The sequence below is a fragment of the Vigna unguiculata genome, chromosome 3 (genome assembly GCF_037176805.1).
Source record: "Vigna unguiculata cultivar grain cowpea cultivar isolate G323 ecotype 2 chromosome 3, ASM3717680v1, whole genome shotgun sequence".
Taxonomy (NCBI): domain Eukaryota; kingdom Viridiplantae; phylum Streptophyta; class Magnoliopsida; order Fabales; family Fabaceae; genus Vigna; species Vigna unguiculata.
Window position 1 is genome coordinate 56,216,697 of NC_140794.1, and position 23,641 is coordinate 56,240,337.

The 23,641-nt window shown below is 29.3% G+C and overlaps 1 protein-coding gene and 1 long non-coding RNA gene across 2 annotated transcripts; one reads left to right on the forward strand and one right to left on the reverse strand.

Annotated features, from left to right (window-relative positions):
- Positions 1-10,912: 10,912 nt before the first annotated feature.
- On the reverse strand, positions 10,913-13,152 carry LOC114176542 (malate synthase, glyoxysomal). Its single transcript, XM_028061615.2, has 4 exons — positions 12,617-13,152; positions 12,210-12,535; positions 11,773-12,103; positions 10,913-11,691 (listed from the first exon to the last, which is right to left on the reverse strand). The coding sequence occupies exons 1-4, from the start codon at positions 12,974-12,976 to the stop codon at positions 11,035-11,037; spliced, it is 1,674 nt and encodes a 557-aa protein (XP_027917416.1). The 5' UTR covers positions 12,977-13,152; the 3' UTR covers positions 10,913-11,034.
- Positions 13,153-14,208: 1,056 nt separating this feature from the next.
- LOC146887960 (uncharacterized) lies at positions 14,209-18,206 on the forward strand. Its single transcript, XR_014993304.1, has 2 exons — positions 14,209-14,650; positions 17,921-18,206. It is a non-coding gene; the product is annotated as an uncharacterized LOC146887960 (long non-coding RNA).
- Positions 18,207-23,641: the final 5,435 nt, after the last annotated feature.

The window sequence follows — 23,641 nt, forward strand, 5'->3', positions numbered from 1 at the left end:
AATGAAGTTAGCAGGTGATATTAATAAAACTGTAGTAAAACATTAAATAATTTTATTTAAATTTCTATGGCTAAATTCTGTTTGAGAAATTAATTATGAATTAAAAATTGATTTTAAACTAAAACAAATTGTATTAAATTTTACTATTAACTGATTTTATGACAAAAACATATGAACATAAATTGTTAATCAATTAGACATCACATTACATTAAGGGCTTGTTTATTTCAAGAGAAGAGAGGGAGAATACAGAAAGAAAGGAAAAACATACAGAATGAGAAATAACAAATATTAATAAACAAAAAACAACAAAAAAAACTTTAACATTTTCATATATATATATATATATATATATATATATATATATATTCTCAAATTTTAATTTAATTAAAAATCTTGTTCAAATATTAATTGGACCATCTATCTAGGGAATACTATTTAATAAGACAACATACCTAAAATTAGTAATGTTAAGTCAATTGAACTATCCGTAAAAAAAGAAAAGGTAATTGCAGGTTAGAAAACTTATTGTAATCATCAAGTAAGATTACTAAATCAAGACCCAAATCAGGTAAGGTTCATGAACTTTACTATAAAATAGTATATATTAGGAAGTATGTTTTTTATGTAATTTCATAATCTTTTACTAACTTAGACATTAGAGTATCTTTTACATACACACCCCTTTTTTGTGTTCTGGAGAGTTGAGGATAAGATACTCAAAAAAATGAAACTTTAGAGATTAAGAAGGTATTGTGGAAGACTCTACAAAATATATATTGCTTATGTTTTTAAACTTAAAAATAAAATTAATTAATAATTTTCAATTATATTTTTATAAAAAAAAAGGAATGATAATGCATGAAATGTTTAATTAATAGGTTGAAAATTTACAGCAATTTTTGTTCATAGTTAATCAACTTATTGTAAATGAAAAAAAAAAAATTAAACCAAGATTTTATAATTTTATGCTTTGTGATTTGTTTCTTTGCCAATACAAGGTGGATAGATATTATTGATGATAAATATGATGTATCTATTAAAGTTGTATTATTTGTCTACCATTATAGTCAATGTTGGTGGTGATAAGGAGATGTGTGGACCCTATGTAAAGGTGCACTTTTTTCTTCCGAGCTTTAACATATTGAATGCAAGCAAATTACTTTGGATTGTTAATGCTATTATGCAGTGTAAGGTGTCTTTTCCCCATATATTCCACCCGTGAATAATATACTACTCCCTTTTTTAAGATAATATCTTTAAACATATTTACCTAAGAAGTCCTAGAGAATAATTATTTACTCGAGTAGCATATTTATTATACAAAAAAAAGTCAGAAAGGTGTTTATGGATCCCCGATTTAACACTTATTTTTTAGATATTAATTATATGTATATTCTTTATTTAAAATAATTTATAATTACTATTAAATAGTATTGAATAATTTTAAATAAGTTTTATAATTATTTAACTGTTAAATAATGTACTAAATATTTACTTCTAATTACAATGCCTTGTTATTTTTAAAAAATATTAGTTTTTTTAATAGTTTGAAATGATTAAAACTAATTAAAAGAAACATAAATCAAAATTAAAATGAAACTTAATGTTCGTGAATAAGTTTCTATTTTTAAATTTTTTACAAATTTAAATATTGTTATTAATAATTTTAAGTATATGGCATAATTATTTAGCATACTTTTAAAGATGTGTAAAAAAAGAACCCACATGGGTGATTTTTGAACACAATACCAAATCCTGTTTCAGGGGTGTTGTTTCTGAAAGGAGTCAAAGTTGGTCTGATGAAAACCATGTGCGGGTGGGGTCCAGTGTGCACTAGGGTAGTGGATTGTGACAAAATCGTACTACTCTTCCTCACAACCGTCCAAGGTTTTTTGAATTGTAGCATAAGAGACATTGGCACTTCCGAGGATATTTTTGGGGGCCAACATCAGATTCTGTTTGGTTGGTAGATGAAAGATGAAAAAGAATCAACAGTTTAATTAAATGAAATTAATATTTATTGATTTTTTAAAAAAATTTACTTCCACAATTATGTTCCTTCAATTTTCTTGTTCTTATTTACCTATTTTTAATCTATTTATCTACTCTGTTTTTTTTTTATCAATCTGATGATGATAAGTTGGTGCAGTTGGGTATAGCTCATGTCGATGGATTATTCATGGAAATATCACCAACTTATGATATTTTAGAGGAGTTTTTTTCTTTAAAAAGAAATCATTAGTGATATATATATTATATAAAATACAAACATAACTTTTAAATTTTAAATTTTGAGGTATTAAATTTATAATTTTTTTTTCTCTTATATAACTCACACCTAGATGATATTGCTGTTTTCGAGAATTTCAAACAGCAGATGAAGCTATGATGTGAAGGAGGGGACCCTGATTGATATAAACCACACGATGTCCCATTTTAAGACTGTGTTGATACTCCTATGTATGATTCTATGAGGTGTCGTTTTGGAATTGTGATATATTTGATAGAAACGCAGAATGACGAAGAAAATGTAAGTTAAACAAAAATAAATAAAAGAAATAGATACAAGTAAATATTTATTTACAAAGAAAAATAAATAAATACGTTAACAGGCTGTACTTCTAAATACATCCTATTATACAAGTATTTACGCTTAGAAAAATAACACAAATCTCCTGTATTCATTTATAATGAGAAATAAAATAAAAGTAAAATATTCATAATATTGATAATAGAGTTCAACTTAATTATGTCTCTATTTCCCAATATTTGCAGACTTTTTGTTAAAAGAAGAAACCATAAATAATATTTTCTCACTAAGTAAGAAAATTTTGGATTTAATGAGTTATTAGTTAGTTAATATTAAATAGTTGACTCAATTTCTAATAAATTTTTTAAAAATAATAAATTTATAAATCTTTATTTTTGTATATTGTTTATTTTACTCATCTTTATTCAATGAGAATCACTGGTACTATTATAATTATAACCATCATATTTTGTTTATTTACTTATTTATTTCTTCTATTGTTAAATTTTGTAATACTGTTTTCCAAAAAAAAAAAAATACTTTGTATTTACATTTGTGATTTTTATGTATCTTGAGTCGATAGATGGCGGAAAGATAAGGTAGATGAAAACTTAAAACAATAACAATGACATAAAAGCTATGAAATTGAAAAGAATGGAGGAAATTTGCGACAATGAAAGAATGGAAAAAAAGGGTGGTGATTTCCCTTGTCAGAGATTCGTTGAAGTTGGAAAGACCCTTCACTCTGATGATTTTTCAAGAAAATAAAAAAGGAAGAAAGACCACTTAGATAAACTCAATTAAGATGAAACCCACTCTCATAAAAACACACCAAAAGGCAATCAAATCACTAAGCTGTATATATTCATTCAAAGTTTCTTTACAAAACTTATATTGACTCATTTTTATAATTTTTATAAGGTATGGGCTTTAAACATCCAAACCTTATTTACAATGCATAAATTTTCAAACAAAATTTTTAAAATGGGATTTGTGAAATAAAATTTCCGGAACATGTGAAATTCATTTTGGAATACGGTTTTCGAAATAGATTTTCGGAACAAATTTTCCGAAAAATATATAATAACTTCTGAAACTCATTTTTCAAAACACATAAAATATGTTTGAAAAGCAGAAATGTCAAAGCGGATCAAACCTGTCAGGTCGGCCTGCCAACTCGCCAAAAAAAGAACGGACTGGGTTGGAATTTCCAACTCGTCAACATGTTGTAACTTGACCTGTCTAACCCGCCAGTTTAGCGGGCCACAACGGGTTCGCCCGCCTGCCTGCCAACTTTTTTTATTTTAAATTTTTTTATGTTTAAAATTAAAAATAATTAAAAAGTAATAATTTTTTATATTATATAAATAAATTTATATATAAAAAAATTTTAAACAAAAATTTTAAAAAAGTTAAAAAAAAAATTAAAAAATTAAAAATAAAATTAAAAATAAAAAAAAGGCAGGTCAGCCCTCCCTAAGACGAGACAGGTTGCAATATCCAACCCATTTATTGATGGCGGATCACAAGCGGGCTGGGCCAAAACGGGCCAAACTGGCCGTTTTGCCACCCCTATTGAAAAGACCTTGATGGAATAAGTTCTTTTAACATTTTTTTTTTTGTCTTATTTTTCCTATGTAACAAGAAAAAAATTGTTCATTTGTGAGGATAGATTTGAGGTAAAAGGAGAAGATGAATTTGAATGGATTAGAGGGTTAAATTTGTGTTGTTCATTTTAAGAGATTTAGAGGTGAAAGTAAGATAATTTAAAAATGAAGTTTGTGAAAGTATGTGAATAATTTGATGGATGTGATAGATTAAAAATTAAGTTTAATGAAAAGAAAAACAAGATTACCAAATTGTCCTTAATTTTAAAAGTAATTTAAAATTATAATTAGATGAGTTAGATTTAATTTTAGAAAAAAATATTAAAATGGATAAATTAAAATAACATATTTCAATAAAAAATATTTATAAAAAGTTTTAATAAAAAAAATTAATTACTTTTTAAACTTTTTTTATAATAATTTTAAAATTTTTTATTTTAATTATTTTTATAAATATAATTCTAAAAGTCACAATTTTACATTATTATCATAATTAAGCTAAAAAATAAATTGGAAGATAAATGTAATATACTTTATATCCCCTCAAATCATGGCATATGAGAGAGGATTGGAAAATAGAAGAATCTCCCTTTCCTTCCTCTCTCTCACCCTCAAATTTGATGAAGAGAACAACTACATCACATGTAAATCATTCATCTCACTTCTCTGCGAACAGTAAATTTGTTCCAGTGAACACAATATAAGGGTGTGTTCATTTGAAAAGATGGATTTGAGGGAAATTGTAAGGATGAATTTGGATGTATACGAGTGAATTTGAGTTGATGATTTTTTATGTTTTTGAAAGGATTTCAGGGTGAAAGTGAATGGAATTTAGAATGAAATTTGTGAGAGTTTGTGAGTGACTTAATTGACATGATAGATAAAAAAATAAGTTTAATGGATTAAAAATATAAAAGTACTATTTTACCTTTGTAGTTAAAATTAATATGTTATTATTATTATTATTATTTAATATTACTAATATTATTTAATATCATTATAATTATTTATTATTCTCATTTTGTATTATAATAATTATTTACTACATCTCACTATATTTCTTTCATCATTTCATCTCAGGACAAGAAAAAAAATAAAATGCAAGTCCTATAAATATACGTGAGGAAAGATATAATGATAAAAACATTCATCTTTCAAAGAGAAAACAAATTCAGCTTAGCTTCAAATAAGCTCTTTGCCTTTCTTACAAATATGTAAATAGAAACATGAATTAAACCTCAAATCCATCTCACCAAACTCCTATAGGACTATCTTCCCATAGAAACACACGGTAAGGTAAGGTGTTTCGTGGTTGATCATCTATCGACAATTATTTCATGCACCCCATCAAATTTCATCTTCCACCCTACAATACCAAGAAAAGACTGAATTATCCTTCAACAATACACTTACCACTACTGTCATTGCCGTTATCCCTCTGATTGCCACCAAACCACTACTGCAGAGGAAAAGGAAGAGAAAAAAAAAATGCTAAAAAACACTATTTCTATTTCTAGAACATATTTCATGTAGGAGTATTACGATATAAATTAATTTCATAAGGTTTTATGTATAGACAAGATTTAAAGAATAATTCTGATGTATTATTTCAAATAATAGGTACCATATATATACATACAAAAGTACTATAATTTTTCATCTATTAAAGGAATGAATGCACAAATTTGCTCAGAGAGATAATAATGTCTAAATTATAGCTAATACAATATTTGACATATCTTAACACCCCCACTCAAGTTGGTGCATGAATATCACACATTCTCGACTTGAATAGAGACTCATTAAACACTCTACTTGACACTCCTTTAGTGAGAACATCAGCCAACTGCAATTCTGATCTTACAAAAGGAAAGGAAATTATTCGAGCTTCAAGTTTCTCTTTGATGAAATGTCTATCAATCTCCACATGCTTTGTTCTATCATGTTGCAATTGCTATAGCCGACGTATTATCACAGTACAAACTCATAGTTTCATTTTGTTTAAAGTCCAAATCTGATAGCACATTTTTAATCCGCAAAAGTTCACATATACCTAGTGCTATGCCTCTGAATTCTGCTTCAGCATTAGATCTTGCTGCTATAGGCTGCTTTTTTTTTTACTCCTCCAAATTACAAGATTCCCTCCTACAAAAGTAAAGTATCCAGAGGTAGATCTTCTATCATCTTTTGAACCTGCCCAATCTGCATCAATGTACCCTCCTACTTTTAAGTTTCCATGATTTGAGAACAAAATTCCTTTTCTAGGCGTGACTTTAAATATCTCAAAATCCTCTCAACAACATCCATATGAAGCTTTCGTGGGTCATGCATAAATTGGCTAACAACATTCACTGCATAGGTAATATTTGGACGTGTATGAGACAAATAAATTAATTTTCCTACCAGCCTTTGGTATCTCCTTTATATTTGTTGAATTTGAGCATTGAAAGAGTTTATGATTCTGTTCAATTGGTGTATCAAGTGGTTTACTCCCAAGCAGTCTAGTTTCTTATAGTAAATCAATAGTATATTTTCTTTGACATAGAAAAATACCATGTTTTGATATAGCTACTTCAATACCCAAAGAATATTTGAGGTTTCCAAGTTGTTTCATCTCAAATTCAAATGCGAGGTATTGTTGTAAACTGGAAATCTCATCTTGGTCATTTCCTGTAACAATCATGTCATCTACATATATAATCAAAAGCTGTAATTCTTCCTTTTCCTCTCTTCAAAAATAAGGTGTGATCAGAGTTACTAGCTCTATAGCCAAAAACCTTCATAGACTTGGTAAACCTTCCAAACCATGCTCTTGGGAATTGTTTTAATACATATAGAGCCTTCTTTAATTTGCAAACCTTCATTCCAATTGAATCTGTCATACCTGGTGGAGAATCCATATAAATTTCTTCTAAAATTTCTCCATGTAAGAAAGCATTTTTCACATCAAATTGTAGAAGAGGCTAATCTTGGTTTGTTGTTAGTGACAGAAGTATTCTCATAGTATTGAGCTTGGCTCTTGGTGCGAACGTTTCTTGGTAATCTACACTATAAGATTGAGTGTAACCTTTAGCCACAAGTCGTGCTTTATACCTCTCCATCAGCTCTATGCTTAATTGTAAATACCCATTTGTAGCCCACATTTTTCTTCCCTCTTGGTAAGGACACAAGATCCCAAGTGTTATTTTTTTCTAAAGCCGCCATCTCATCAACCATTGCTTTGGTCCATCTAGGATCTGTCAAAGCTTCCTATATATTACTATGAATAGAAATTGAATATAATTGAGATACAAATGATGCATATGACTGGGATAACCTGTGAGATGACACATATTTACTAATAGGATATTTAACTTTGGCTTGGAGGTCTGGTTCATATTTAGCTGGAGGTTGACCACGGTTAGAATGGGGTGGAAGATTATACTGCACAGTAGTAGACTCAATGTTTGGTGTGTTGGTGGTCTCATGCAGACAAGGATCAATTCATGATTGGTTTTGTCTAAATTAGTATTATCAAGGGTAGGATCAAGAGAAACAATTTCATGATTAGTTTCAACTATATTAGTATTATTAGAGATAGGATCAGAAGGTACCTCTAAAAAGTCAAGCCGAACCTGTGGAGAAGATTGAGCCAATTGGTTAGGATAAGAAGACACTGTATTATCCAAAGAAGAAGTTTCCAAATTTAGTATTGGTTCACTTCCTGCAGAATGATCCTCACACGATAATTTATCTTTACAGTATAATTTTATATCTAGGATATCAAACATACTAACATCATGATTATGCACTTCACTTTCATTGCCGCCCTGAAGTGTAGAATCAACATAAAAAAATTATGCTCACTAGATGTCACATCCAAAGAGATATAAAATTTCTTTGATGGTGAATGGTAAGCACAATAGCCTTTTTGAGTTGATCCATACCCAACAAAAACACATTTTAAAGCTCGTTCTTCAAGTTTTGTACGTTGATGTGGGTGTAAGTGAACATATATAACGCATCCAAAAATATGAGGCGGTAAAGAGACTATGGAAGGAAGGATACAATGATCAGACAACACATCTAAAGGCCTTCGAAAGTTAAGCATACTAGAAGGTGTTTGATTAATCAAATAAACTGTAGATCTCACAGCCTCACCCGATAAATGAGATGAGACATTACCATCTATCAAAAGTGATCTTGTCACCTCTAATATATGTCTATTTTTTCTCTCAGCCACCCATTTTGTTGTGGTGAATAAGGACATATAGTTTGATGTAAGATGTCTTTGGAGTTCATGAACTCGATTAACTCAGTCTTAAAATATTTCCCTCCATTGTCTGGTCGAATGACCTTAATGTGTGTATTAAATTGAGTAACTATCATATGATGAAAGGAACAAAACACATTACACACATCACCACTTTTATGTTTAAGCAAATACACATAAGTTACCCGAGTACAATCATCAACAAACCTGGTAAACCATTTTTTCCCATTATGTGTAGATTGTGGGGCAGGGCCCCAAACATCTGTGTGAATTAATGAATAAGGAAAATCTATTTTTTTATTGCTTAAAGGAAACACAACACAATGACTTTTTGCCATTACACAAGTTTCATAAATAAAATCAGAAATATTGCATTTATGAAATAGTGATGGAAATAATTTGTTTAGATAACCAGCAGAGGGATGTCCTAATCTTCTATGCCATAACCAAATTTTGTTGTTTTTATCGTGTATGTGTTCATTCGCAAGATAAGCCAATGTTCCTTTATGGGTTTGTTGTGAGACATTTTCAAGATAATACAGTCCTTCTCTCTCTACCACTGCCAATCTTCTCCTTGGAATGGATGTTCTGGAAAAAACAATGGGTTGGATAAAATAAGGCAACACAAGAATGTGATTTGGTTAACTTGCTGACAGAGAAGATTACAATTCAATGTAGAAACAAATAAAACATCAATGATTGATATAATTGATATTGATAAGGAGGGAGAGAGGGATATAGTACCTACAACTTCAATAGGAGATGAGACCCCATTGACACTAATAATAGCAGTTTTAGAACATTAGAACAATTAGGGGAAAAATTAATAAATTTATATGAATCACAAGTCATATGATCGGTAGCACCTGAATCAATTATATATCCAATCACCACCCCTAGTAACAATAGAAAGATTACGAGTAGAGTTAGATATACCTGACTTGGTCACAAATCCGGCAACAGTAGAACTATGACTCTTGTGAATAGCTTCTTGCATATGGGTAGCAACGGAAGTCCCAAAATCAAGTTTCTCCGAATGATTTTTATCGGAAGGAGTCATCAGAAATATTCAAATAAAGAAGCACCACTTCCTATATTGTAGAGGATGTCAGTGTTTGGCTCTGATACCATATAGAAAAGATTTAAAGAAGAATTCTAATGTATTATTTTTAAGAATAGGATGCCATATATATACATACAAGAGTGCTATAATTTCTCATCTATTGAAGGAATGAATGCACAAATCTGCTCACAAAACTAATAATACCTAAATTATAACTAATACAATATTTGACATATCTTAATATTATATGTGTTCTTAAAAGATTGTTCCGGAAATCTATTCTGAAAACATATTCCAGAAGATATTGCAGTTCCGGGAAAACATTTTGAAAATTTTAAAAATCCTGTCCCGATAAGCTTGTTCCGAAATTAATAAACTTTACAAGGATAAAATAGTAAATTTCTAAAATTGATTTGTGAAGGAACAAATTGATGGAGTGAAGGAAGCAATTTTCAATACAGACCGAATATAGTGAAATGCCCATTACAAACAGTAACATTAATATGGTTATGATTGGTATTTTTTAATAAAAGAATTTAGATTAAGATATGATAGATGAAGATTATAGGAACTACATATTAAATATAGATTTTAGATTTCAAGAAAAGATAAAAATAAAAGTTTTTAATCAAAATAAAGTTATCAATTGCATATTTGTTATTCGAAACATAATATTGCTGTCAAATATTATTCCTTTTATTCCCCTTACCAAATCTTGACAAAAACATGGATCTCGCCGTATGTTTCTCTAGTGTGAATATACTAAAACACTCGATGTATATATGTAATTTCAAGATAAATACAAGATTACATATAAGATTACTTTGATAATTCGTGGAAGGATATTTAGTATTTAATAAAATTTTGAAAGAAGGGTTATCCCCGTAATTAATAGGATGTTAGTAGAGGATTTTATAATTTTTGTCCAGAAAAAAAACTATTATAGGAGAGATGTTAGAATAGTTGTACAAAGTGTTTGAAATTTTCATTAAAAAGATTGTAAATAGAATAATTGTATTTTGTAATTTTTATTTAAAAAATAACACTCAAAACAATTATATTCTGACTAATAATACTTTTTTTTTTTATAAAAATCACGTTAAATTTAAGTTGTTATTTATATGTGCTAGAGAATAGTTTTCTATGGTATGTGATTCCCAAGCGCTGGAAGGTGATTGTTTTTTTCGAATAATCGTTCCTAATTCCTTGTATGTTTCTACGAGGTCGAAGAGCATTTGAAAGGGAGCAGTTGTTGGAGACTAGAGCGATAACATTCATGAGTTGATCGTATACACTTTGAGTTGTTAAGGCGAAGGTGCTATGGAATTTTTCCACGTATGTTGGGAGAAATCTTGGTTAAGGATCACAACGCGCGATAATTTTTGGTGTCCTGTTCCAGACATCCATGGCGGTGAACTTAGGTTCAAATATCGTATGCAATAACTCATGGAAGATGGTGACACAGAAACGTTTTCCATAAACTGATGAACTCATAATTGGACAAGGGGCGACTTAAGTATATGAGACAGAATTGAAATGACCCAATAACTAAGCATAATGAACCAACCCCTTTCTTAGTTCAAAGTTTTGATGATTCTCTGGGGTGATGAAGGACTATGTAATTATAGGCATCCAGAGTGAGAAAATCATCAAGTGTTGGGGAGGTGCATTGGCGAATGAAGATCTTGCAAGCCTCCTTGTACTTTCCCTTCTTGAACTTCTCTGTTCCCACCTCCTCTTCAATCCTTTTCATCTCTTCTTCAACCACCCTACCGAAAAGTTCTCTGTTCACTCTCACTCCAACTTCATCCCCATTCAGTTCCACTCCATACTTGAGCCACTGCCAGTTCTGCACCCTGCTAATCTCAGCAGTGGCGGCATCTTCCATCAGGTTGTAAAGAGGCACGGAACCGCTTCCACTGAGCCATGCCGCCACGTACTGAATCCCCACCCTTGTGTTCAATCTGAGACCTTTCATAGTGCGGCCTCCTCCTGGTGTCTGCAATAGGTCTTGCTCAGTTATGTTTGCAGCATCTTCACGTTTCACTGTCTCTATCTGGTTTGGAACATTGCCCATGATGTTGTCGAAAACCTCCATGCAAGCTGGAATGAGAGCAGGGTGTGCAGCCCAAGTCCCATCGTGCCCTGCCTTCACTTCTCTAAGCTTGTCCTTCCTCACAAGTACCAGTGCTAACTCATTAGCCACCGGATCCTCTTTGATCGGAATCTGCGCCGCCTGTTGAACAACTTCAACTTTTCAATCTATATATATATACCCTTTTGCTTAGAGGTTATATAGAGCAGTTCCATTACGTACCATTCCTCCCATAGCATGCACACCGCGCCTGTGACAGGTCCTGATAAGCAGATCAGAGTAGCTTTTCATGAAGTGTTGAGTCATGCCAACCTGCACCCTATCTGGTAGGAGGCGATCTGGGTGAGCTTGGAAGGTCTTCACGTAGCTGAAAATGTAATCCCAACGCCCACAGTTCAGACCCACAGAGTGATCCTTCAGCTCATACAGAATTTCGTTCATTTGAAACACTGCAGGAAGTGTTTCTATCAGAACCGTCGCCCTTATGCTTCCTCTTTCGATGCCTGCTACATTCTCTGCCTTCTCAAACACGCTGTTCCATATCTTAGCTTCCCTATCAATCACAAAGTTCTCATGTTATGTCTTTTATGTTGTTCTCAACTCAGAGTTAGAATTTCACCTTTCTTATACAGGGTTCTTAATATATAGTTTTTTTTTACCTTGAATGCTCCATTTTGGGAAGATAAAAGAAGGGGCCAAAGCCAGCACCTTGAGTGCGCCGAAATTCTGAGTGATTGTGGTAGAAAAAGAGGCCGAAATCAACAAGGCAACCAGTTGCAGGTTCACCATCAATGAATATATGTGCCTCGGGTAAGTGCCAACCTCTTGGTCGTACAAAAAGCTTTGCTGTTTGATCATTGAGCTTGTAAACCCTGTTTCTTCCTTTGTCATGGAAGCTTATGGTGCCATCCACAGCATCCTTCATGTTCACTTGGCCCCTCATGAGATTTTCCCAGCTGGGTGACAGTGCATCTTCAAAATCAGCCTTGCAAAATGAAATAAAGAAATAAATATTTGATGAACAACTTGAGTCTAATCACAAGCGTAGGCGAGTAGATGTACTAACCATGAAGACTTTAGCACCAGAGTTGAGAGCATTGATGATCATCTTTCTTTCGACAGGACCAGTGATTTCCACTTTCCTATCTGCAACAGCTGGTGGAACAGGAGCACACACCCATTCTTGCTCTCTTATGTACCTGGTGGCAGGATCAAACCCCGGAAGAGCCCCTTCATTGTACCTCCTCTTTGCCTCTCTTCTCCTCTCTAATGCATACTTTATATGGTTCCTGAACTCACGTTGAAGCTCAGCAACAAATTTCAAAGCATCTTTTGTCAGGATTTTTGCAAACTCTGCATCATATCTCCCCCGAATATCCACTCCCTCTGGCACATCATAGTAAGAGCCATAGCTTCCAATCTCCATTTTCTTTCCGTCTTCCTCAAATGGTCTTATGTGTTTGTCGTGTGAAAAATATAATGTGACATGAGAGCAAGGGTCGTGGACAATTTATATAGAACAAGTAGTTCAGTAGATGGTTGCAGATTTTTATTTTATTTTTCATCTAACATGATTTATGTTTGAACAAATAGCAGACTATATGCTTATAGAGCATCAACATCCAAGTGGTGTCTAGACAGAGATATATGGAAATAAAAATGAGATAAGTGACTTGTATAGTTGATAAAAGTAATTTGATAAAAGGAGAGATAGAAAGATAACATAACAATGATTTAATCATTGAAATTTGAGGAGAAACTAGTTTTGATTTTCTAAATTGAAAATATTATTAAATGAAAATGCATGTAAAATTTGCAGTGTTGTTAACTTGGGAGTTGAAAATATATTTTGTAAATGTGAGATTTTTTTTAAATTGAATAAATAGATTTATCTTGAATATTTAAAATTGAATAAACAGTGCCTGGTTTTGTGTGATTTTGTGGGTGTGAAGATGAGGTGTGAGGAGCAATTGTGCAGAATTTTGGAGGATAAGAGTGAGGAGTTACAAAATTTTGAGCCTTCTTTGGGAAGTGTGATGTGGGCTGCATTTGGCACTACTACCGTGTTTGGATTTGCGTTAACGGAAGATGATTATGGTCACTCTCAAACAGTAGCTTCCACGGATCCATTTGACGTGATTTCTCTGAAATACGTGATCCTTCTAACCATGTCTTCCTCTAACACAAAATGCTTAACCTAAGTTTTGTCAGTATTCGTGGGCACAATATTCCATATCTTGGGCTTACCAAGCCCATATTCGATCCAACAATAAAGCCCAATACCATATCATTTCATTTGGGCATTCAGTAATGTGGAGCACATTGATGAAGAAAAAAAAAGAGAGAATGATAATGGATAAATTAGTTGCTTAAGAGTGATTTAGGGTGTGGTTTTGGACCAATTACACATGCATAGAGTCTTGATATTTTGGGTCTTTAAAAGTTTGAGCAGAAATGTTGCAACGAAAACATGTGAAAGGATAGAGATTCATATATTCAGATTTAGTTTACGTATTGCGTCTTCTATAAGTTCTTTATTTATTTAAAGCCGAAGAAATTCTAGAAAATTAATAATAAAAGCACAAAAAATATATAAAAAGACAATAAACCCACGCATTAATGTTTCTATAAAAATGTAAAAAGATAAGTACGAAAAACATATAATGAGTTGATATTTTCAAAACATATTTGGTTATATGATAAATATCAATAAAATATTTATGTAATGGGTAGGACTTGCACATCTCGAATAGTGTTAGACTTGTACATCTCGACCAAAGATAATGTTTTTTGTATTATGTAGGACTTGCAATGCTGGATTGCGTTTGACTTGTACATCTCGACCAAGATGGTCACAGTACATCTTGGCTAAATATATGATTGTTTAACAAACTTCTTCCCTCTTTCCCTATGAAAGGCCTAATACCTCTCAATCAAGGTGGGTCTAATACATCCCAACCAATAACTTTGTGAGCTTTATATACAATGTCCCTGATAGCAAAAATGGTCTTGAGACATCTCGGTCAAGACAATCTTCATAGTACAGCAATAAGAACCACACTTATCACACAGAGTGAGAGTCCATCTCGGCTTAAGACAGGTATGTCAAACATGTACTAGTATATCACACTTGGCAAAAACATCTCAATCTTGAAGACAGAACATAGCATATTTCAACAAGAAGGAGAATAATACTATATCTTGTAAGACAATTTAGTTCCATATAGAAACAATTTAAAACATTAACTATATTTTGGATCCAATCATTTACATATTATATATATATATATATATATATATATATATATATATATATATATATATATATATATTATTGATATTTATGTTAAGTAATAAAAAAATTATATCTTTTACATAATTATGTTATTATTATATTTTTGTATTAATTCATAACTTTTCTTTATTATGAAAAACAAATAACTAAAATATTATTAAAATAATAAATAAAATATTTACTTACTTGTACTTTTCTTTAATTCAAATATTTTTTTTCCATTTATTACTTTCCATGCTCGAAAATAAAGTATGAATTTTTATTTATGTAAGGTCATACATTTCCTTTTCTCGTCCATATCCCTATTTTTTGGCATTTTTATTAAGTGGGAGATGCTTGATTGACAACTATCAAATTATTCTACATTCTTTCTATTATTATTTTATTAAATAATATAATCATATATTTGTGTTAAATATTTTATTTTAAAAAAGCAGTTGTCATAAAATTGTTTTCTTTAAAAGATATGTCAAAATATTTTTTTTATCAAGTATGGCCGACTTGAACCCATAACAAGTGAGAGTCTAAACTTTCATGTATAATTATATACTAAATTTTTAATGTTTTTATATAAATTGATTAAGATTAAATTAAAGGTGATATATGATTAAATATTATTATTATTATTTAGATTATCATTTTATTTATATTTTACATTTACAAACATAAAAATATTATCAATAAAAAGTTAACTTTTTATGTCCAATATATATTTCAATTTTTAAACTCAACTTATGAACAAAATTAAACAAACTATTCGTAAAAAAATTTGATGATACTCTCCTACTATTCCCTCTATCCTAAAATCTCGATGTTTAGGTTATTACATAATATTTAAAAATATTTAATATTTTTTTATTAATAGTAAAAGCATTTTCTAGAATAGTTTTGTAGAGGAGTTCTTTATTGATACAAATATTATTTTCAAGTAGTAGACTCGCTAACATGAGATACTTAAAATTGAAAATTTAAAAGAATTTCTTATATAAATCATTTTTCCATTTTAATTGGTGGGATTTATATTAAAATAATAGTTTTATAATATATTAAAATATATTATAAAATGGTTTTGAATCTTTCTCTTTAACATCAATTAATAAGTATCCAAGTACTTAAGTAACTCAATCTCAAAAGTGAGTGAAGAAGAACGAAAAATAAAGACTTAAATACAAGAAAATATAAGACTTCATCTTATAACATTATTTCTCATCTGAATGCATGTCTCATCAATCATCAGCCTCCTATCCATGTCATGTTGCTTTCCTGGTATTCCATAAACCTAAGCAACCAATCACATTCTTTTCCTCATTGTTTTTTTTTTATTCTTTTTTATCATTAAATTTAAGAATTCTATGCAAATGTGTGGTAAGGTTTGTATTTAACCTAGTTTATATTTTTTTTTTCTTTCTGATCTTTAGTAGAAAGTATAATATTTTAATTAAATAAAACAATATGGTTAATGATATTAAAGTAAACAATAGATACACGTGATTAATATATTCAATCTAAAAGTGAATTATTCAAATAACATTTGATTTCATCAATACTTGAAAGAATAATCTTGGCAAAAATAATTTATAATAATATTTATTTATCTTTAAACAAATTAAATTAGTCTAAAATAAAACCTTAACATATTAGTGTACTATACATTCATAAAAAGATATACAAATAACGGTATTTATATAAGATAACTAGCGTCGAATATGCTCGTATAAATTTGTTTTCTTCAACCCATCTTTATATATATATATATATATATATATATATATATATATATATATATATATATATATATATATATATATATATATATATATATATATATATATAATACAAACAATTATGCTGAAATTTTGAATTTACTCATAGGAGTATTTTTGATACATAAAATAAACTCTATGCATTGAAAAGTGGGGATATGATGAGAAAAGTTTTCATCAAAAAAGTATATCCTATTTTTTTTTTAATCGAATAGTGTAGAAGTTGGACCTTCAACATATTTCATCTTCTCTTCCAAACTCACTTAACCAATTTTTATATTTCCAAATTATTAGTGAGAGAGTTAACCCACAACTTCTCTTAATATTCCTATAATAAAAGGTAATAGTAAAATTCAATCCTAATTTTTAGAAAAAAAATGATTATTTGTCATAAAAAAGCATTCATTGAATATTAATGATAGGATAAAATAGTTATTAAAAAAGAGTGAATTTTTGTATTTGTAACGAAGAAGAAAGAGCGAATGGTGATGGAGGGTAATTTATTATGTCAAATATCACTCTCAGTTTCAAAAGTTACATAGTTGAGTTGTGACGTGAGATTGAAGTAAAACCATACCTAAGCTTCTATTTTCTAAAGTTTTTGTCACACTTCCTCTTGATTTATTTTTTCTCCTTTTCCATTTCTTTCGGCTAATAGTAGTAGTCTTTATATCTCTTTCCGAGCAGCCACAATAGAATGAGAAATAAAGAAGTAAGTTGAGAAGAGTTTGAATTAAGATTTTGGTAAGAGAAGATGAAGTTAGGCACATGAAGGGGTTATCAGTCCAAGAAAGTATCTACACATTTAAATTGTTTAATGTAGGGTTCTAGAATTCAGATGACATGTTCAGTAGTAGAAAACAAACACGACCCATCCCTATCTGCATATAATATACCTCTATCCCTTACTACACATGAGGAAAATTCTTGAATACTTGTCACTTACCTACAGGTGGCAAAAACACCAAATTATTATGATTTAGAATCACTTAAGAATAACATAAAATATTAGCGCACCAAGAATAGGATACCTCATGCAATTTATATCCAAAGATTCTACATCCTTTTAAGTGTCCAAATCTGGTTGGCTTTTGAGCCTCTAATTATGGAGCAACTCCCTTCTTTGTATCTAAACATGGCAAGCAAAGCACTGTGCAAAATCTGCATGTGCTCTGCGTCATTTCTTTTTCTTTTATATGTATAAAAGGAAAAAATCAACGTCTTTATCTTCTAGATATACCATGCACCCTGCGTTATATAGAAAGATTTGTGTATTTTTTTTTTTTTAAGTTTGCTTAATCATTTGTGTTAGACTTGTTAGTAACGCCTTCAACTGTTGAAAGAGAACCTCATTAATGGCTGGATTTGACACGAAGATGGAGTTCAGAGAAGAAGAAGGAAAATCCAATTTTGAAAGTGCATTTGTGGGGTATGCGTTGTGTGTGTGTTATGTACGCATGCCATTATGTTTCTTTTTTTCCTTCTATATAATCTAGATTGTAGATAGAGTTGGTGTTCTTGAAACGATACCAAAAGGTTGATGTACGCATGCCATTATTTTTTTGTTGATAATTATGAAAATATTCTTATTTTTTAAATTTTGTAAAATAATATACTTGTTTAGACTATATATATACATTCACGTGAAAGATAGGTAAATGTTTGTCTTTGTATGGACAAAGTTTATAATAAATTAACATTTTTAATTAATACGATTGAGGAGTTGTAACGGTTGTGTTGATTTTGATTTGTTTTTGACTAATTTTAAATATATTTCTTCACACTGTTTGTAGTTACTCCCCACAAATTATCTCCTCCACACACTGGCAAAATTTCTTAAAGTAGAAATGTGAATCTGTGGTGATTAACTTGTCATGGATACATATTAATCACTTTAATGTAAATGTTTTCCGATGTTGTGAATATTTATGGGTTTTCACTTTTCATTCATTACTATAGTAATGATTATAAGATGTCACTATGGGTCGAAATCCGTGAGTCAATCCGGCTCATCATCAGTTTGGGTTAGGTTGAGTTAATTTTTTTTTTTAAATTTCAATACGAATTGATTTTTGATCCGGCTCACTAGGGTTGAACCCGTGGTGAGTTAGGTTGGCTTATCAACTCGCAAATAAAGGATCACACAAGTACTTTTTATTATGTTGGACTTTGTATTTAAGTCATGTTATATTATTTTTTTTAGCCAACACATAGATAATTTGTATTTTTGTGATTTTGGTTTGTACTTGAATTGTATTAAGGTTTATTTAGATTTTAATTAGAATTATAATATAGTTTTGACTAAAAAAATATTAAAAAATTATATTTTTTTAATTAAGTGAGCCCGTAAGTCAACCTTTTTAACCCACCAACCCGTGGTGGATCGAGTGGAGTTGTAATTTTTTTTGGCTCGCTAATAAAGTGAACCAAGTTGGATTGACTCACCAAGTAATCAACCTGTGGTGAATCGAGCCGGGTCAGATCAAGATACCCATTTTAACAGCTCTAAAAGTAATATTAGTACAATGGTATATATATATATATATATATATATATATATATATATATATATATATATTTTTTTTTTTTATTATATATATATATATATATAATCAAATATTTTTTTACTTTCATTTTCAATTTGATACTATTTTCTTTTTACTTTTTATTTCTTTTTACAAATGTAAAAGTTTATCTTTTATAACCATTTTACCTTCATATAAGCAATAAATGATTATCAAATAATATCAAAGAACTTTTTTCCTGTACAATTATGATATTAGTATGCATGGAGGATAGTTATTAAGAATATAATTTAAATACCGATTCAAACATTAAATGTGTGTATATATATTGATGTTTATTTATTTTATATATTTGTTTACTAGTTTAATTTAAAAATAAACAGTTTTCTATTTTTAAGAAACAAAATTCTATCTACTTACTAAAAGTCTGATAAAGAAATCTACTCATTAAAAAGTATTTTTTAAATTAATTATCTTATAAATATTTATTTTAAGATTTAATGGATTAGTTGATAATTAAAATATGGTTTAAATTTGTTCATTAAGTCTTTATTATAAAATAAAATACATATTTATGTTTTGAATTGTAAGACCTAAATGTTTATGAATCTATAAAGAGTTCATTTATTTTTATATATGAATTTCACTTATATATATATATATATATATATATATATATATATATATATATATATATATAAAATCTCTACGCATGCTTACATAAAAAAAATAAATTTTGAATGAAAAGATACATCATAAATTTAACCAACTTTAACGCTTTAAAACTTACATACACGATTGTTATTACATAATATGCAATATTCTTTTATACTAAATGTGAAACCATCACCAATACCACCTTAATTAAGAATGCCACACAACACATGCATTGCACACAAAAAATATCAAGATTAACCTCTCTCTCCAAAAAATGCAATATGTTCAACACACCAAGTTACTCTTCTTCATCTCTTAATTGAAATTTCAGTTTTGATACCACTAATAAGAATCAAGCAATAAAAAAATAATATCTTCAAACAAAAATACATTCTAATATAATTGTACATCTCAAGACTTATATTTACAAATATCCAATAAAAGTAATATTATTTGATATTTTTTTTTTCCTGAAAAGTTACAAATCTTCTCATAAAATTTTTTAAACAAAATTACAAATCCTATGAAAAAATCATTCAAATTTTCTATACTAAAGCACTAAATTGAATTGAGGATAACAACTCATATTAACTTTTATGCTATTCTCTTATTCATATTGATTGAAATAATCTAATAAACTTATTAGAAAATTAAAAATATATTGGTGATGACTAAAATATCCGTGAGACATTGGTAAACTTCATAAAAGATAAAGCTTATTAATTGATTTGATGGATATCTACAATTCTATACAAACAATCACATAGAGTGGCACGCTTGACATGATGATTCGTTGTGTGATTTGAACCCAAAAGGAAATCATTGTGACTTGTGAGTCAGCAGCAAAGCTAACTCAAGTCACGGAGTAATTAAGAGAGGGTAAAACAATAGTTAACTTTCAGTTCTATGGGAAATGTTTATGAGGAAACATAGTCAAATCTAAATAATTGTGTTCATATTTTTGTCACAATATCACATTTGAACAATTTGTTTTTAAATTAGTGAATTGTAAATAATGATCAGAATTCAACCATTCTAAAAAGAAGTCAAAAATCGTTAAAAAAAAAAATCAATGTTTGATTAAAACAAAAGTATATTTAAATTGATTTGGATTTTTTTGGAAACAACATTCAATTTGGCATGTAGTTTGATATTTTTGAACCTGTCTAAATAAAATTAAATCAATATAAATCATTTAAATATTATTAAATTGTTTATTATTTACTTACATATAGTATGTTAATGTATCTAACTTTGTTTATGTCTCAATCCTTTAGTACTTTTTTTAATGAGATTGAAACATAAATCTTTGATAGCTTCCAATACTTATAGATAAAGCACTTACAGATGGTTCCTGGTATCAATTATAACACATTATTAACATGTCAAGCTTTTTATTTTTTTCGTCTGCTTGTTAGTGCACTATCAACTTGAAACTCGGATAAATTTTTATAAAAGTTTCAAAGTTCACAACAAAGTTTATAGAAATTGTTTTAAATTTAGTTCCCTTATAATATACTTGATATACTTATTTGTTTTGTTATTTCCTTTAGCTAGATCATTATATGGCAGGAGATCCGAACCATGTTTGAGGTTTGGGAAGCTCCAATCTAAAAATAAACTATGTCACAAGTTTTGTAAATAATCACTTTTGAAAAATAGTTTTTTTTTTTTAAAAAAAAATATTTTATGAAGCCTTCTTCATATTAAATAAGATTAAACACATATATGTTACCCAATATTGTCATCTTGGAAGGAGATATTGTTCTATTATACTTGCTACCTTTTCTCATTTCAATTCACAATATCCTTTTATGAAGCCTGCTTTTTCTTTTTCTTTTTTAACTTTTATGATAAAACTTTCAATGTATAAAAATTAAGAAACTTTAAGAAGTTCACAAAATTAAATAAAAACTTTGGGGAATTGGATTATAAATTGATAATTCAACATTTTCATCATATTCATAGTATGACATACACAATGTATTCTTCAAATTTTAGCACATTAAAAAATACATAATACTTGATTTTTCCAGTTATACAAGAATTTAAAACGTTAATGCAAGAGTCCATACAAAAAGTAATTAATATATACAAGTGCAAACTTTTTTTTAATTTTATGCGGTCTTGTGGGCCAGCTTGCGTGGGCTGCGTGTCGGGTCACTTCAGGCCTGCAGGCTCACTACACTACCCTAGCCTGCACCACGTTTTTTTCGCGGGCCTACAGACTGGCCCGACAGGTTTTACACTTATGTAAACACACGTCTTAACGAATGAATCTAATGATATAAAACTTGTTTGTGGGCTAAAGTCTTATTCAATTTAAGTCATCTAACCAAAGGATAAAAATATCAGACTATATTCCTTTTCTCATATAGATGTAAGAAAAAAAATTGTTGTGGGTAAAAATTCATCACACCACATATACTTAATTATAATTAATGTTTAGTACCTGATTACAAATATCAATCAATTAGAAATGTTGTGGCCACCCTTTGATTAATTAAAAATATATCCACCATTCAAACATTTGAACTAAATATTTGCATTAACATTATCTATAATGCAACCAAAATAAATAATAATATTAAAGTATATCAATTAATCATACAACATATAATTTATATTAGCATACATTATGTAGAAAACACAAAACATTATATTACGTACAAAAACATATATTATGTACAAAACCTTATCGTACATACAAAAACATATATTACAAAAATTTATAGAATTTTTTTTTTAGTTTTATATAAAGGAGTTCTTATATCAAAAGGATTTAAAAGGAATAATCATATATGTCAATCCTTAGTGAACTAATTAAAATGGAAAGATTACTTGACCATCACACCATAAAATAATAAAATATTTGACATTAAAATATACATATAAAATAAAGTTATATATACTCATTTTTAACCAAAGTAAAGGTGCATTTTTAAGTGGTCTTCGACCTCAAAATAATCAGCACACTCACAGTTCAAAAGTAGTGTCAATTGTCATAAGCAAGCGACAACATTTCTCATTACATCAGTACACAAAACAAATCTCGAATTCCTATAACGATCTCGACAAAGCCTCAAAGGGCCGCAATGCAATATTTTGAGATCTTTTGTACACATAATCGCAAAGCAACCATGCTTTAGTGTTACCTCGTCAATAATGGCACCTCCAACCCCGAAATCTTAGGTTTGACACCAAACACCGAGAAAAAACACAATAAAGAATCCAAAAGGATAATAGCAACAAATTCAAAACAAAGTATTTAAACTCTCCTAACAAATGAAAACCTTATGCTGAGAAAAGGATAAAAACTAACATTCATCCATTGCCACTCTTAAGATAATCTTTAATGTGCTTCCTCATTTCAAACTTTCACTCTCTCAACTTTGATGGTATAATATATTATATAAGAGAGCATATTTGATGATCCAAAGCTCAAAGCACATGTTAAAAATTTATAGACTTCTCTTTCCATTGTAGTTGCTTGTCAGGATAAATGGTTGTCAATTATATGAGATTACAATATTAAAATTTATCCAACAATTATAGAATTAATTGATAAATGCACCACATCTGTAAAAATAATTGACTATATGAATATATCATATTATCCACATATCATTTATCATAAAACATCTTTCTTTTCTCGTAAAAATAAGTTTCCCTCCACAATTTTGAATCTCAAGATTTTTACTACTGCAAATCTTGATTTGAAAAAAACATATAAGAACTTTTTTGCTTCACACCTATAAATTGATATTTTAAAAAAATTACTCTTCCACAAATATGACTACAAAAGATAGATTTTCATTATGTAATATATATTTAAATAATTAAATCACAAT